Source organism: Choloepus didactylus, chromosome 5, assembly GCF_015220235.1.
Source record: "Choloepus didactylus isolate mChoDid1 chromosome 5, mChoDid1.pri, whole genome shotgun sequence".
Taxonomy (NCBI): domain Eukaryota; kingdom Metazoa; phylum Chordata; class Mammalia; order Pilosa; family Megalonychidae; genus Choloepus; species Choloepus didactylus.
In genome coordinates this window covers 4836153-4852407 of record NC_051311.1, presented here as the reverse complement: position 1 = coordinate 4852407, position 16255 = coordinate 4836153, and the positions used below count along the sequence as shown (strand labels likewise).

General features: G+C 44.8%; 1 protein-coding gene across 11 annotated transcripts in view; it reads left to right on the top strand.

Annotated features, from left to right (window-relative positions):
- NEBL (nebulette) overlaps window positions 1-12583 on the top strand; it is a 341590-nt gene extending 329007 nt beyond the window's left edge. For all 11 annotated transcript variants that reach the window (XM_037837689.1, XM_037837685.1, XM_037837684.1 and 8 more), the window contains 2 exons: window positions 4515-4621; window positions 7442-12583. In XM_037837689.1, coding sequence (XP_037693617.1) covers window positions 4515-4621; window positions 7442-7618 — 284 coding nt within the window. In that variant the 3' untranslated portion in view covers window positions 7619-12583. The remainder of the gene's footprint in view (window positions 1-4514; window positions 4622-7441) is intronic.
- Window positions 12584-16255: the final 3672 nt, after the last annotated feature.

Here is a 16255-nt window from a genome sequence, read left to right as displayed (position 1 = left end):
CACTACATTCACACACCTTTCAGCACTGTTAGTTATTCTCACAATAACATGCTACTGTCAATTCTGTCCATTTCCAAACACTTCAGTTCAACCTAGTTGAACATTCTGTTCATAATAAGCAACTACTCCCCATTCTTTAGCCTCATTCTATATCCTGGTAATGTATATTTCATGTCAATGAGTTTACATTTTAAAATTAGTTCATATCAGTGACACCATGCAATATTTTGTGTCAGACTTATTTCACTCAATATAATGCCCTCAAGATTTCTTCATCAACCCATTTTTTTTTAAGAAGGTTTTGTTCACACACCATATGTTCCATCCTAAGTAAACAGTCGATGGTTCCCTGTATAGTCACATATTTCTGTGTTCAGCACCATCACTATTATCTATCTAAGGACATTTCCATTTTTTTCCACAGAGAGTCAAAGAAGGTGGAGAGACAAAAGAAAAATAAAAAGAAAGAAAAAAAAGATGACAGCTAAAAAACAACGAAAGGAAAGATAGAATTAAAGTATAATAAAAGAGTCAGACAACATCACCAATGCCAAGAGTCCCATACCTTTCCCTTATATCCCCCTCTCACAGGCATCCAGCTTTGGTGCATTGCCCCTGCCACGTCAAAGAAAGCATAATACAATGTTTCTGCCAACTATAGTCTCTAGTTTGCATTGATTATATTTTTCCCCCAATACCACCCTATTTTTAACACCTTGCAAGATTGATGTTCATTTGTTCTCTCTCATGTAAAAACATATTTGTACCTTTTATCACAGTTGTTGAGCACTCTAGGTTTCCCTGGGTTTTACAGTCCCAGTCTTTATCTTTCCTCTTTCCTTCTGGTGTCCCACATGCTCCTAACCTTTCTCTTTCAACCATACTCACAGTCCTCTTTGTTCAGTGTACTTACAGTGCTGTGCTACCATCAGCCAAAATTGTGTTCCAAACCTCTCACTCCTGTCTTTTCCTATCTGTCTGTAGTGCTCCCTTTAGTATTTCCCACAGAGCAGGTATCTTGCTTACAACAAGCTCTCTCATTGTCTGTTTGTCAGAGAATATTTTAACTCTCTCTCATACTTGAAGGATAGTTTTGCTGGATATGGGGTTTTTGGTTGGTGGTTTTTCTCTTTCAGTATCTTAAATATATCACCCCACTTCCTTTTTGCCTCCATGGTTTCTATTGAGAAATCCACGCATAGTCTTATCAAGCTTCCTTTGTATGTAATGGATCGCTTTTCTCTTGCTGCTTTCAGGATTCTCTCTTTGTCTTTGATGTTTGATAATCTGATTATTAAGTGTCTTGGTGTAGGCCTATTCATATCTCTTCTGTTTGGGGTACACTGTGCTTCTTGGATTTTATGTCTTTCATAAGAGATGGGAAATTTTCACTGATTATTTCCTCTGATTGCTTCTGCCCTTTTTCCCTTCTCTTCTCCTTCTGGGACACCCATGACATGTACATTCACGTGCTTCATGGTGTCATTCAGTTCCTTGAGCCATTGCTCCTATTTTTCCATTCTTTTCCCTATCTGTTCTTTTGTGTGTGGGATTTCAGGTGATTTGTTCTCCAGTTCCTGAGTGTTTTCTTCTGCCTCTTGAGATCTGCTGTTCTATGTTTCCACTGTGTTTTTCATCTCTTGCGTTTTGCCTTTCATTTCCATAGATTCTACCAGTTGTTTTTTCAAACTTTCGATTTCTACCTTATGTTCGCCCAGTATTTTCTTTATATCCTTCATCTCTTTTGCCATATCTTCCCTGAACTCATTGATTTGGTTTTTGATTTGATTTAGCATATTTCTTTGAAAATCTTTAATTCACTGTTTCATTAAAGCTAAACAATATCTCAGCTGTATCTTGGTTGAGGTGTAAGTTTGTTCCTTTGACTGGGCCATATCTTCATATTTCCTAGTGTGGATTGTAGTTTTCTGTTGCCTAGGCATCTGGTTTCCTTGGTTACCCCAGTCAGACTTTCCCAGACCAGAATGGGTTCCTGCCACAGAGAGCTAGCATGGCCCAAGTACAACATTCAAAGCACGGCACCTGGGGGGAACGTGGCCCATTCTGGCTCCCTTCTTCACCGTCTCTGGGTGCATCCCCTGAAGCAGGCTTTATTTTGGGTCATTTTCTCCCTTTATGGGAGTGGATGTCTTCTTTGGGTCATCAAGACCTTTTTGTTTTATGTGCTCATGCATTTCCTCATGTTTCCAGATTCAGAGTAGTTAGGCCGCCTACAAATGTCCTCTTCCTCCTTGTCACATTCTGTTTTATGATCTTCTGTATCTTGACTTTTTCTCCTTCTATTTTGTAAGAATACACATTAGATAGAAAGTATTAGGGTAGGATGTTTGTGGGAGAACTTTGCTGTGCGGTGGAAGGCATATTTTGGTTTTGTAAATGCCGGGGACATTCCTGGCAGAGCCCAGCACCCCCAGGGTGTCAGCTTCTCGTTCCTGGGGAGTCAGTCTTACCGATGGGAAATGAAAGTCGAGCCACACTTCAGCATTTTGTGGTTGCCTCAGGTTAATGAAAGCTGCTGTTTTATAGGTTTTATGCTATTGAAATCAAAATGCCTCAAACGTAAGACTGTCTGAACCATTGCACCTTTATTGGCATCCATCTCTACCAATGTAGTAAGACCTGGCCCCTCATTTGACAAAGAGGGCACTGTACTGTGTGTTTTTCTTGGATAAAATGTCTTCATTTGTGGCAAAATTAGTCGAACATTTTGCTTCTGCAGGATACCTCAAATTCTCTATTTTTGGGGGAGAAATCTCATACTCACATATGGCATCAGTGTTTCACCCAAATTCTTAATAAATCAAACACCCAAAGCTATTGCTTTAAATTTCCTTTTGCTTATTTCACCCTGTAAAGTCATCCTGTAGCAGAACAACAGAAAAGCAATGTTTGTGCCTCCTTTTAGATTGATATTTGTTTTCACTGCATTTGGATTCTGCTGGGCTTATTATGTTTTTTTGTAGACCTAATAAAAGCATACTAAAAATTGTTTATTGCACCAGGTATGAGGTAGAAAAAGCCTTGTAACTTATGGGTATTTCATTTTACTTTCATGAGTGGATTTTTACAATGCTCTCAACATCTCTTGACAATTAAATATTTGAGTTGATAATGTTAAAACATGCTATTTTCTGAAGTATTTGGTGTCTGTAATATACTACAACCCAAGTGACAATCTTGCCAATTTTCCTTTGGTGCCATGTATGGACAATGAATAAAAACAATTTGTAACAACATTATAATATAAATAAACTAAAGATCTACAAAAAACCCGAATCCATTCAACCTAATATTCTTATCTTCTGGAGAACACATTGATGACTTGTAATTTTCTGATGATTAAACTTCTTAAAAGTATTGATGTTCTTGTTTATCATTAGAACCAATTTGCCACTTATAAAATATTAATTATTCACACCATCCAAGAATTACTTCTGCTTTTTCCTTTTATTATAAAATCTGTCCTGAAGAAATCAACCCATTGTAATAACTTTATATACTTTACATGACTGAACAAAAGTGGCAGCCTATTATTAATTTTTATGGCACATATATCAAGCGAGTTACACTAACACATCACATAACACTACCAGAATGCTCCCTGTACCAGCCTTCACTTCTGGTTATGCACAAACACGCACCTACACAGACAAACGCACCCAAGCACATGCCTGCCGTCTTTGTGGAGTTTTTATCTAGGTTCCCTGTTGGTTTCACTAGAATTCAGTGTTCTCCAAAACAGGAACCGTATCTTTTGAACGCCACAATTAGTGGTGAGAGCAGCACTAGCTGAGTGGACACTAAAAAGAAGGGTAACATTCACGAACTTCTCTAAGTGGTGTGATTTCTCAGGCTTTTGTAATATATTTAGCTGACTTATTCACACTTGATTTATAGTAAAAATAAAATGGAGAATTCATAATGTTTTCTTTTAAGGGCATAGGATTTTTATCAACTGCTAAACAAACATATGTTGCTAATCGTATGTTACGTTCATCACCATCTCTGTACCGGTACCCTTCCTTCGGCTGTAGGTCTTGAAACATTGAGAGTATCCTGTTATGCGAGAAGTAAGCTGTGAAATGCTTCATAGTCTGTTGTTGGTTTGGTCTTCCAATTAAATTCCTTTAAATTTCTTATTTTTAGTTTGGGAAACATCCTGAAGATCCCATGGTCAAGTGAAACATGATTTTAAGAGATTATGGCAATTTTTGTTTTGTATTTGTTGTTTTACTATAACATCAGCCATAGACTAATAAAAATATTTAAAGTCTGTTTTTAACCGTACTAAACCGATTCCCCGTGTGAGTTCTAGCGACTGAAATGTGTGCTAACCCAGAGGTTGCTTATTACACCACTACCCAAATCGCACACAACACTGAATGTGGCATTTTGTTTCTGAAGCATCGAGCAGAGCACGGCATCCTGCAAGGGCTGGGGAGGGGTGTTCTGCGGTTGCAGTAAGAGCCTGTGTGTTTTTCTGCCCTGTGCAGCCCCTGTCCTCCCGGGAGCCTACCAGCAGAGCCACTCCCCAGGCTACGGGTACATGCACCCCGCCAGCATGGTGTCCATGAGGCCGATGCAGCACTCACCAAATCTAGTAAGTGTCCCTTTGAAATGCCTCCTATCCGGTCTCTCCGCTTTACCTCCAAAACAAATGCACGTGGGTTGGAGAGTGTACATTTTCATATGACGATAAATGACAATGTGTTGCCATTTACAACCCTTTTGAAGGAAGCAAAAAACATCACAGTGAACCTTGGAGAAAGGAAGGCTGTTTTAGTTTCCTTGGCTGCTCAAGCAAGTACCGTGCAATGGGTTGGCTTAAACGATGGGAATTGAGTGGCTTATGGTTTTGAGGTTAGGAAAAATCCAGACCAAGGCATCATCAAGGCGATGCTTTCTCCCGGAAGACTGTGTTGTTCTGGGGCTGGCTGCTGGCCATCCTTGGTCCTTGGCTTGTCACATGGAAATGCATATGGCGGCCTCTCTGGGCCTCCCCCTTCTCCTCTGGGTTCCATTGATGTTCAGCCTCTTGCTCTCTGTGGCTTTCTATCTCTCCACCTGAACTTCATTCCATTTAGAAAGGACTCCGGTAAGAGGATTAAGACCCATCCTGACTGGGTGGGCACACCTTAACTGAAGTCACCTCACCAAAGGACCTACTTCCAGTGGGTCCACACCCACAGGAGTGGATTAAGCTTAGGAACTTGTTTATCTGGGGCACATAGCTCCAAACCAACAGAAAGACGTTAATGAACATTATTTGGAAACATAAGACAATAAAAAATGTGAAGTGTCCACCAGGATGGCTATCCGGGTTGTTACTTCTTGATCACTTTAGCCATTTGTGACCTTCTCAGAGACCCGGAGTGCACAAGGCCGCGGTGGCCGGCCTGACAGCGAATCTGAAGGTTCATTGAACGTCCGCGAGGCCACGTGTTGCAGCCACAGCGTGTCCTTGCCCTTGGCCCACTCTGTGGGAGACCTCGAGGTGCTGGTCCACTGGAGGTGGACTCTGGAGGTGGTGCCCGGGGTCCTCAGGCCACACTCGGCATCTCCCGCTGACGTTGCTTCTGCACGTCCTGGATGCGCTCGCTCGGCCACTGCACACAGTGAGACGCCCGAGACTTCCACGAGCAGGCAGCGGCCTGCAGCGCCTCGAGGGCCCCGGGTCTCCGCCATTCCCACCAGCGGGCGTGCACTTGATCTTGAGATCGTCTGATGTAGTAGGAGCCCACTCTGAGCCTTAAATGGAAACAAGTGTAGCAAAACCCAATTTACAAAATTTCCTCATTATAAATTATACGGATTTCATGATCCATACTTCAATATTCAGAATATTTGTAGGCTGAATTTCTACCACTGTGTTACAAAGACCTATCAAATGAATAGACTATGGATTTTTTAAATTTTATTTGTTTTACATATTTTTATGAGGCAATACAAAAATTTCTATCACCCTTGAAGAGAAGTAAAAGTGTCGGCCCGGGGCCAGCGGCAGAGAGTGGGAGGCTGGGCCGGCTGCCCCCGGCGGGCTCGGGCCCTGTCCCCGACGGGCTCAGGCCCTGTCCCCAAGGAGTGTGGATGGGGGAGAATCTCCACAGCTGACGGTTTCTGGAAGTATCTGCAGCCGGAGGAGCCACTTCCCTGTTCCAAGTTCAGCGTCTGATGGGCGAGCGGTGGTGGCAGGTCCCGTGCTCTTGTCCTCCATCGCTGTGCCTTTTGTTAGACCAGTTTATTCTCTTCCTGGGGCCACCATGACAAATTACCACAAAGGGAGAGGTTGAAACAGCAGAAGTTTACTCCCTCGCATTTCTGGAGGAGCCAGACGTCCAAACTTCAGGAGCGTGCTGCCCTCAAAGCACGGTGGGCACGACCCTCCTTTTCCTCACCGGGTGGCGGAGGCTGCAGAGCTCCGGCCACTGCCTCCGCGGCCATGTGGCTGTCGTCTCTCCCAGGGTCTGTCTGGTGTCTCCTCCCTTCTCGCAGGGACACTGGCCGTCCCGGATTCAGGCCACCCAACTCCATCTTAACTACTTCTACCTGCAAGGGGCTGTTCCCAGATAGGGCCACGTCCCCAGATCTGGGGGTTAGGGCTGCGGTCGCAGTTAATTCGTCTGGGGGGGGGGTGGCGGCCGGTTGCTAAATCCTAGGCTCCCAGGATTGCTCGGAGGGTACCGGCGGCGGGGGCTCTTTCCCGGAGGCGAGGGCGAGGCGGGGGACTTGGCCAGGTCCCCGGCGGGGTGGCGTGCAAAGTATGGAGGGCGGCGAGAAAGGAACAGGCGGGACATGGTTCTTTTAGGGTGAAGAAGCCAAGAGAGTTTATTAGGGGAGAGTACAAGCTTATATCGGGCGTTTAGAGGGCGGGGTAGCTGTAGAGGTTAAAGGCTTGGATTGGTTCTGAGAGGGCGCGGAGGTTGATTGAAAAGGGGCGAGAGTTGCTCCGGTAACGGTGTCTGGCAACAATGTATGCGCACTGGTGGTAATGGGAGTTGCACTGGCAACGGGGAGTGTCCGGGCAAGATAAGGGGGTGGGGAAAAGGCGGTTCCCTCCGGCAAGCTTCCCCTAACAGTGTTATTTTGGGTGAGGAAATGGGGCCTGCCTCCGGCCTCACTTTCCCAGGCCCGGGGGGCTGCGGAGGGTGCTGTCGCCCGTGCCCACCACCCTCCCCAGGGGCTGATCAGGTCCCCCAGCCCAGGCCCGCCAAGTTGAAGCACGTAATCAGTGTCCCGCATAGGGCCTCAGCTACCTTTCTGGGGGGCCCAGTTGAACCCACCACAACAAGTAAGCTTGAGGCCGATGTAACCCGAGGCCGGGCCCTGGCTCTTGCGACCGCACAGAGGGGGGTTCCTCATGATCGGGATTCGGGGTCCCCCGTTTTGGTTCTCACCTGCCACCCCTTCTCTCCCCTCCCAGCGGACGTACCGAGCCATGTACGACTACAGCGCCCAGGACGAAGACGAGGTCTCCTTCCGGGATGGCGACTACATCGTCAATGTGCAGCCCATCGACGACGGCTGGATGTACGGCACGGTGCAGAGGACGGGCAAGTCCGGCATGCTCCCGGCCAACTACATCGAGTCCGTGAACTAGCCCCGTCGGCGCCACCCTGCACGCTCCGAGCCCAGTGTTTTTAAGGATGGAGGGTGCTTTGGGGCGGTTCGGTAGTTGATCGTGGCTATCTCTGCTTGCTTTGCGATTAGATGGGAGGAGGGGTGGCATTTCCAGTGATTGGCGGCATTTCCAGTGATTCCCATAAACAGAAGAGCTACACCGGGCGCTGCTGGCCGAGCTAACGTTCCCTCCGGCTGCTCAGCCCTTCTGGGAGGTGTGTTTTTGTAAACTTTAATAGAGATGCTGATGGTCCCTTAAAGTAAATGAAACTTCTTAGCTGTCACTTTTGGAATCACTGGAACCCAATGCCTTTAATTCAGTAACGCAGCCAATAATCTTATAATGGTGTTGCTTTGGAGGCACCGGGCAATTTCCAGTTCAAGGGAAAATTGCCAGGGAGTAACAAACACAAGCAGTAGCAGAGTGAAGGTCTGGTGAATTTGACGTTTTTGACTGGTGGCCTTAGGGACCGAGAAACCTCTATTCAACAAAGAAACGTCCTAGTTCTCCAGGCTCACTTGGGTCAAGTTCTCTCTTATTTGTACCAGGCAAATCCTACTCTCCCTTCACATGCTGTGAACCCCAGGCTCTCCTTGGTTCCACAGACGGTCAGGACCAAATGACTTCACAGCCACTCTGCAAAGGGCACACGTTAACATCATGTCTTTATTTCCCGGGAAGCTTTACCCTGTTGCATGTCATGTGGGGTCCACCTTCTGTGACATAACTAGCTGCACAGCCCATTCCTGCTGGTAAAGCAAAACGTGTAGCCGATATCTAAAACCCTTCCCTCTAGTTGGCTGCTCATCAGAAAAAAACTATTTCGAAAAGTTGCTCCTGCTGCATCATACTCTAGTTTTGAAGGAGTTACACCTTAGGATATAGATATTTATCATGTCAGTGATTTAGGTATTTATCAAGCAGCTTTCATTAAATTAATTCCACTGTTGCTTTAAAAGTAAAGAAAACTTAGCAGGAGCCAGTGGAAAAAAATGGAATAGGACGTATGCTGGAAAAGAACAGCAAACAAAAAGTTACAAACTCCACACAGAGAAAAGTGACCCGGTTTCTGATTTGGGGAAATAGCCTGCAGATTTTTGGAGTGGAAATCCAGCCAGTGAAATCGGTTAATCAAAAGAGTTCCTTTCCACACTCTGGGTTTTATTTTCTAAATCAAATTCAGGGAGTGGGGCTGGAGCTTCATTGGAGATCTCCAGTGCAGGCCCAGGAGGTGGCTCACGAGGAAGGAAACTGTTGTCAAGTTGATTTTCAGACAAGTGACCTTGCAGGACCCCGCGGACCCTCGGCTGTGAGCACAGCCCCCGTGGGCAAGGCTGGCGGGCACTGGCAGCCGCGGGCCCCTCGGCGTTTTTCTGATCGTGCAGTTTCCTGCAGGGTCCGACTCTAGTTGTGATGCCGCTGGAAAAGGATGGTTACAAAGCTGTAGGAAGATGCCTGGGTCCTGGGGATGCTGCGTTACGTGAGACACTCAAGGAACCATAAAGAACACTGTATAAATTATCTCTCATTGAAATGTTTATTAGGCCAAAAGGCAAAAGTTTATTGATTTAGAGACACCTTTGAGGAGTTACCTTATACTTTTGAAAAACTGTAGATTCATTTTATTAGCCTAAAAGAGCAAATAAGCTTTATTACATTCATGCTGTATCTGACACTGGCATACAAATCAAAGGGAGAATGATTCACTCAAATAAATAGGGATTTTTTTTGAGGGGGTTTTACAGGTTACCAAATGACCAGCTTGACTGATGTTTTAACACTGAAATCACCAGTCACAAGTAAATGATCAAACCCCCTATCTGTTTTGATGTCTTGTACACAAATCTTTAAAGACAACCTGAGCTTGCAATATCCTTGGAAAACCTGTGCATTAAATCTGTGCACTGAAACTGAGGACCATAAGCTTGTTCAATTTTTATTATATCGTTAAGCAAATATTTACATTTCACCCAGACAGATCATTTTGTTCTTGTTGTTATAAAGAAGAGTAGTTGATTAAATTTTCAGACAAAACATAAGCCAGGAACAATTTTTGATAAATAGCACATTTATAGGAAGCTCAGAGGAAATGTACTTAAAATGATGATTATAATCAGGAAAATGGCCCTGAAGTAGCAGTGTGATGTTTCATATTTTTTTTTCTCATCCTCTGATTTCAAAATCAGATTCATTGAATGTAAAAATAAATACGTATTTGGGGAATAATTCTCTTAATATTTTGAGCTTCACATAATATATGCACAGCAGGATGTCTCTGTTGCCAGCCTCTAGGAATTAAGATCTGATCAGAATTTGACTAGAGGGCTGAGTCCGGGAGGCTGCCACATGCTGTAGCGGTTATAATTCAACTGAGTGTCAACTTTGTTACTAAAATTTAAGCATCACAGCAGAAATATTGGAGATATACATGTAAAATACCAGAGTGCTATTTTTATAGCATCTCGTTTAAAAATGACAGTCTGAAACACCCTTTCCACTTTCCACATGCCGCTTCTGCATACAAAATACCGATGGCTAAAGAAGAGCTTAGAAACAAGTCTTTAAAAAGGTCAGGTAAAGACGGAGACACAAGGGCCCATGACAGAGCCTGCACCTGCTTTCCCACATCACGTGTGCTCTCGAGCCCAGTAAAGCACAAGGAGCAGTTTGATGCACTTTTAGGAGGCGGCAAAAACAAAACGGCGTGTAAATCATCTTTCTTGAGAAAAGTATAGTGATAGAATATTGCTTGTGCTGTAAGTTTTTATAGAAGTTTTTACTGATTCTCATTCTCTAGGAAAGCCTTTTATTTCTAACCTGTGGCAAAATGAGTTTGTCCTGCCTTCTTGGTCTTGTTTACATAGAGCAGTGCAGCCCAGTTTGAAATCTGTTTTCAGAGCTCGCCGGAGACCCTGCACCCTTGGTGGCCTCCCAGGCTTTGACAGACCGTGCAGAAATCTGCAAGCACAATTTCCGCAAGCGTGAATATGGGTGAGACCAGCCCAGCCCCTCTCTTGCCACTAGTTGCACTGAAATGCCTGCTAGAACACGATAACGATGCCGTTTTGCCAGTTTTTCTGGTCTTTCTGCCCTTGTTCTCTCCCCCGTGAGCTTTATGACATTCTGGGGTTTGGGAAGAAGAATTTTCTAAAAGCTGGTAGAAATCCAAGGCCACACCTTGTTTTCAGGCTCATCCATCTCCAGTGGAATATTTTTAATGAAAAGATGAAAGAAAATGTGTGTGATTCTTTAATAACACACCCCTCTATAAAGTAGATATAATTTATACCAAAATTGTAATACAGATGTACAAAAAATAGGTGCCTTTTTGATTACCCTTGTATATCCATTATGGCCTTGGAACGAAAACCAAGCAAGCGAGCTTCTGCCTAGTGTATAGTGATATTTTATTATACATAATTAGTATTTTTGTGGTAGGGAAGTGGGATGCTCCTGACTTAGTAAAGGTGGCAGCTGATTATATTTTACCTCTAAAGGTTTAGAACGTTAGAAAAAGCTGACTTTTTCCATCTATTTCTGAAAGTCTCTTTGTGGATTTATATAGAGTTGAGATATAGACACATTAACTTTAGGTTTGGGATTTAAAACACCTATTGTTAGATAGATAGAAAAATTGTTATGAGGCTGAATTTGCTACACAAGATGAAATTTACTTCATAAGCTCATCGCACCTTAGCTATTTGCTTCTGACAATCTGAAAGTGGCTGGATTGTGGTTCTTTTGGGTAATGTGACACGAAGGTGAGAGAACTTTAGTTAAGTAAGAAGCCGTGTGAACCAAGTTGAGGATGCTAAAAGGACCGTCTCCTTTGGAAGGGTTCCATGCTCTGTAGGAGCCCCTCCAGGCAGCTCCGTCAACTGTCGGTGGTTGAGGATGTGAGGCCTTTGTATGAGGCTTCTAGCCACTGCAGGATGCTTGGACCCCAAAACCCTAAGCCTGGAAGATCTCCAGGGCAAGTTTCCTCCCCAGCTGTCTACACTACTTCAGTATGTTTGTTGGGATTCCATAGGCTTTTTGTGCGTGATGTATGGTCTCTGGTTTGCATCGTGTATACTTCCTTGTAACCCAGTTGCTGTCAAGAACAATTTACCCACTTGGTGTCCATACAACAAATGGCTGAGTGTTTAGAAACGAGTGTGTTACTGGGCCGATCTGGAGCTGTTGGTCTTTGACCTGTGATAAAAATGCAAAATTATATCATTGTGCAGTTTGGCTTCTATTTTCTTCAAAATTGGTAGAATCACGGTTTATGGTTATTTTGCAAACTTACGAACTTCAAGAGCATACAGTTTTGAAGGAAACAATGTTCGTTTCATACGAAGGGGCTCACAGAATGATACTATGTTACCGGCATAATTTGGCTTTTGTTATGCAAATTAAATTGTTAACACCAGCTATTAAAATATATTTTAGTAGAAATGCTTTAATTCATGTCTTTTCCTCTACACTGTGAATCTCTGAGCCTTGGTGGACTGGAGTGACCTCGTGCTGCCCAAAGGACTAACCTATGCAAACTAGCTCACGTTCCCAGTGGCCATTGCGGTGGACGTGGCCAGGCGGGTGTCCCCGGCCCCGCAACATTGGCATCGGAACCCCATGCAGAGCCCGGTGCCCTGGCTGTGGAGCACTGTCCCTCGCTGACCCTTCAAGGCTGCCAGCACCAGTGGCACGAGCACGTTTAAAAGCCAGTCGCTGGTTTGTCTCTTAAAACCACGTGAACAATGTCAAAGGAAGATGGCAGGTGGGTGTCAGCCACGGCTCCAACGTGTCCTGGCAGCTGGGGTGGGGGCACGTCCTCAGAGGCACCCCCTGCAGGTGATACTGTTCTCTGTCTTCTTTCTGTATTTGTAAAACATGGCGAACGCATCCATTTCCTATCTCTCTACATTTGGTTTGCTTAAATAAATGCAGGATGTAACAAAACGGTTCTTCGTCTTGGCTCTCACCTGGTGTCCTGGAGCATCATGGGTCATTAGACACAAACTGCACCCTAACAAGGGCGGGCATCGGCTCAGAGCACGTCGCCAAGGTGTGCACTCACTTCAGTGTGCTCACGTTGGCAGTGCACCCCAAACGTGGCCTCCTCCACCCCGAACACTTAGTTTTAAGTAATAACAATATTATGTGTTTACAAGCTCAGTATCCTTCCAATTTTATATCCAAGTTCCACAATAATCCATTGTTGTAGTTACCGTCTTTCACGATTAAATTCCTCTTGTGTCCTCAATTTTTATTTTCTCCTGTTTGTAAGATGAAAGAATTAGCTTAGAGCAAAGAACAGAAAATGCACAAATTGAGTATACAAAGCAGCAGGTGTCCTTATTTCCCAGCTAAGAATGGCTTGTTTGTCATAGAACATAATGTCCTTTCCCCCTCATTTTCTTGAAGTTGAAAAAGTGAGTGAGTCCCTAGTTTTGCCCTTGTATAAATTGAGGCTTGGGTCTTAGCCCTATTGTATTATTTTGTAAAATTTCTTCTTTGATGATGCATAATCCTTCCTGATTGCAAACTGATAAACTTCCCAAGTGACACATTTTAGTACACTTGCTCACAGAATAAATTCTTCTTCCAAATCCTGAATTTTCTGTTTCTTATATTCCCCAAACATGAAATAAGTATTTTCTTGGTCTTAATAAGGGAGCATCCTGATATTTCAAACCACAGAACATTCATTTACTTATTTAGAAGAATTTACTCTCTCCTTTTCCTTCCAACATATTTTTTTTTTCTCCCTTCATGATTATAAATTTACTCTCTAGAATCCTGGTAACAGAAGAAATAAGTAGTTTTGCAAGATTTTTTCCCTAAATTAAAATAGTTTAGGTATAGGATGCAATATGTGTATAATTTTAACCATCCTAACTTAAAGACTTAGGAAGTTAGTGTTATAGATAATTGAACTCACGTGACCACCAAAATGACTTTCTACAAAAATTCTCAGACATAATGAATTACAGCACCGACAAAGGGGAGGTTTTGTTCCTTTCTTTTTGCAACCTGCTTCTACCCAGAGGACTCTGAAAAAGAGTTTTGTGCTGGTGGCAAATTGGAGATGGTCCAAGCGTGAACTTCAGCTGCCTTCTGCAGTTCTGGGCAAAATCCTCAGGCCTTTGTCTATTATATTTGTACTCGGGAGCTAGCGGAGTTCTAATAAAAAATAGAACGGGAAAATGGTTTTGAAGAGTGAAAAGTCAAGATTGGAACAAAAGCCTCATTGCTGATTTTGTATTTATAACTTGGCATTTTGATCTTTGCCACCTTTGACATTTTTTTCTTTCTTTGAGTAGCAAACATAAAACAGAATAGTAGACTGAAATGGAGAGCCGAACAGAATCTCCACAGGAGAAAACAGGGAACTTTTCTGCCTCCATATTTGGTTATGAGATTGCTCTTAAATGAACTAGTGAAAGATCTTCTTCCCAGAGGGTTCCTGCTCTGGCCCTACCTGACCTTTTTTCGTGCACAGAGAGCCAAGCCCTGACCCCCCTCTGGACCCACTCACCGGCCGGGGGTGACCCGGGCACGATGGAGACCCCTGAGCCTGCGTGCTCCCTGGAGCACAAGCGGGTCACAGGTTGTATTATTAAAAACGAAAAGGCACAGGGAGAGAAGGGAGGGGTCAGAGCAGGCTGGGGGTGCTAGCGGGAAGTCTGGCCAAGAAGAGGCCAGGGGACGGGGAAAGGCGCTCCGAGTAGATGAGAGACAAGGGCATGGCCAGGGCCGCCGGAGAGCCAGGCGGGAGGAGCCGATCCTGTCGAGTGGGGGCACCCTGTCCGCTCCGGGCGCGGGCAGGGCCACCCACAGCCCACCCTGCCGGGGGCCGGGCTCCGTCTGCTGCCCCCGCTGCCCCTGCTGTGAGGCCGCCCACCGCTGTCCCGGAGGGGAGGGCCCTGTCCTCGTGGCCACGTTCACTCATCACCCTGCCCCTCGAGTGCCTTTAGGGGCACCCAACTGACACAGTCCCCATTACCTCCACTGGCACCAGGACAGGCTTCGGACTAAGTCAGCAGATAAATGACCTCGACAAAGAGCCGACCTCGGCGCAGACGATGTCCCCAAGGTTAAAATGCCACTGAAATGGCCGATTATAGGATTACGGTTACAGTGTTACAGGTTGTCTTAAATCTTGTTTTGTCTTTTATTTACTGTGTAATATGATATATCACTATATGTAATATTATTTATCTTATTTATATTTAATACACCCTATTGAAAACCAGAGTCTCTATGAAGGGTATCAGTAGTTAATGTCAAGTGACTGTAACTTCAACCAGTAAGTAGGTACAAAGAAAGGCTTGGGGGTTTCGAGGGGCATTCTCACTGACTTCTAAGTTTCGGTCAGGAAGGGGGAATGATCAGCATGACACTGTGACACGGGGCACTCAGGCTTCCCCAGGAAGGTGGACAGAGAAGAAACGAACGTGTTCGTTCGATACAGCCTTACTCAGCGTTTATTCATGTCAAGGCATGGAAGGCTGGAACTTTCCTTGCAGCACTTAGATCCTGGTAGGAAAAGCCGATGTGAACAACGAACTCGAGGCTTTCACAGTCAGCGCCTGAGCGACTCTGCAGCCCAGTCAAAGGCAAGTGGCCCCGGGCTTGTCCCGGGAGGCAGCGCTGCAGGGGGGCAGGTGCGGAAGGCCTCTTGGAGGTGCGGCTGCCTCACCTGAGCCCCGAAAGGGGCCCCAGGGCGGGGGCGGGGGTTGAGTTCCGTAAGCATGATGTGCTCCAAAAAGGTAATATTCTTCATATTTTTAATAAAATGGACAAAAATACAGGCATGCATGTGAAGGAATTCAAGTGTCTGTGTTACCCTTTTATTATTCTATGACTGATACCACTGAAAAAATTCAGCAGGTTGGAAAGATTTAATGATAGAAATAAAATCTCACGGATGCAGAATGATCTTATTTCACTTCCATTTTTGGGTAATTGTTTATTAATCAGACTTCCCTCTATACTTACTTCCACCCTGAATGTTTTTGGAAGGAAGGTCTGTGCTTACCAGGGTTTATTGCCGTAAAGCACAAACCTGGATTAAAATGCTGCTCTGTCCCGGTCTGGGTTTCACAGGCTGGGGCTGGTGTCCCCATCTACTCCGTGGTAGGTGTTAGATGGGCTATGTTAGTGGGATGACACTGGGAAAAATCACACAAAAGGTGAGGAAGTCCTTGGTCAGGCCTTAGAGCACATCCTTGCTCTGAGGTTAGTCGTGGGTTGTCTGCAGAGACCTAACAAGAATCTCTGACACCTGCCTCGGTTAGAAGTCTGCCCCATGCCGTCACATGTCCTCGTGGCCACCCTTCCCATTTCAGTGACTGGCACAATATGGAACATTTGTGGCCCCTCGGTGCCTGGCAAGATGCTTTCTGGGGCACACTTGCTGGCATCTACAAACATTTTTGGCTGCATGTACACCTTGCTTCTATAAAGGGACGCTACACCTCTCAAGATGGTGCCATGTAAAATGACTCCTGAAACGACACATCTTTTTGGTGTTTCACTGTATTGAAAAAGTTGGGTGGCTCTGATGACCCAGCTGGAGGGTTTTTTTTAGTTTACAAGCCACATTTCCACTGGTTTGCGTTCACCCTG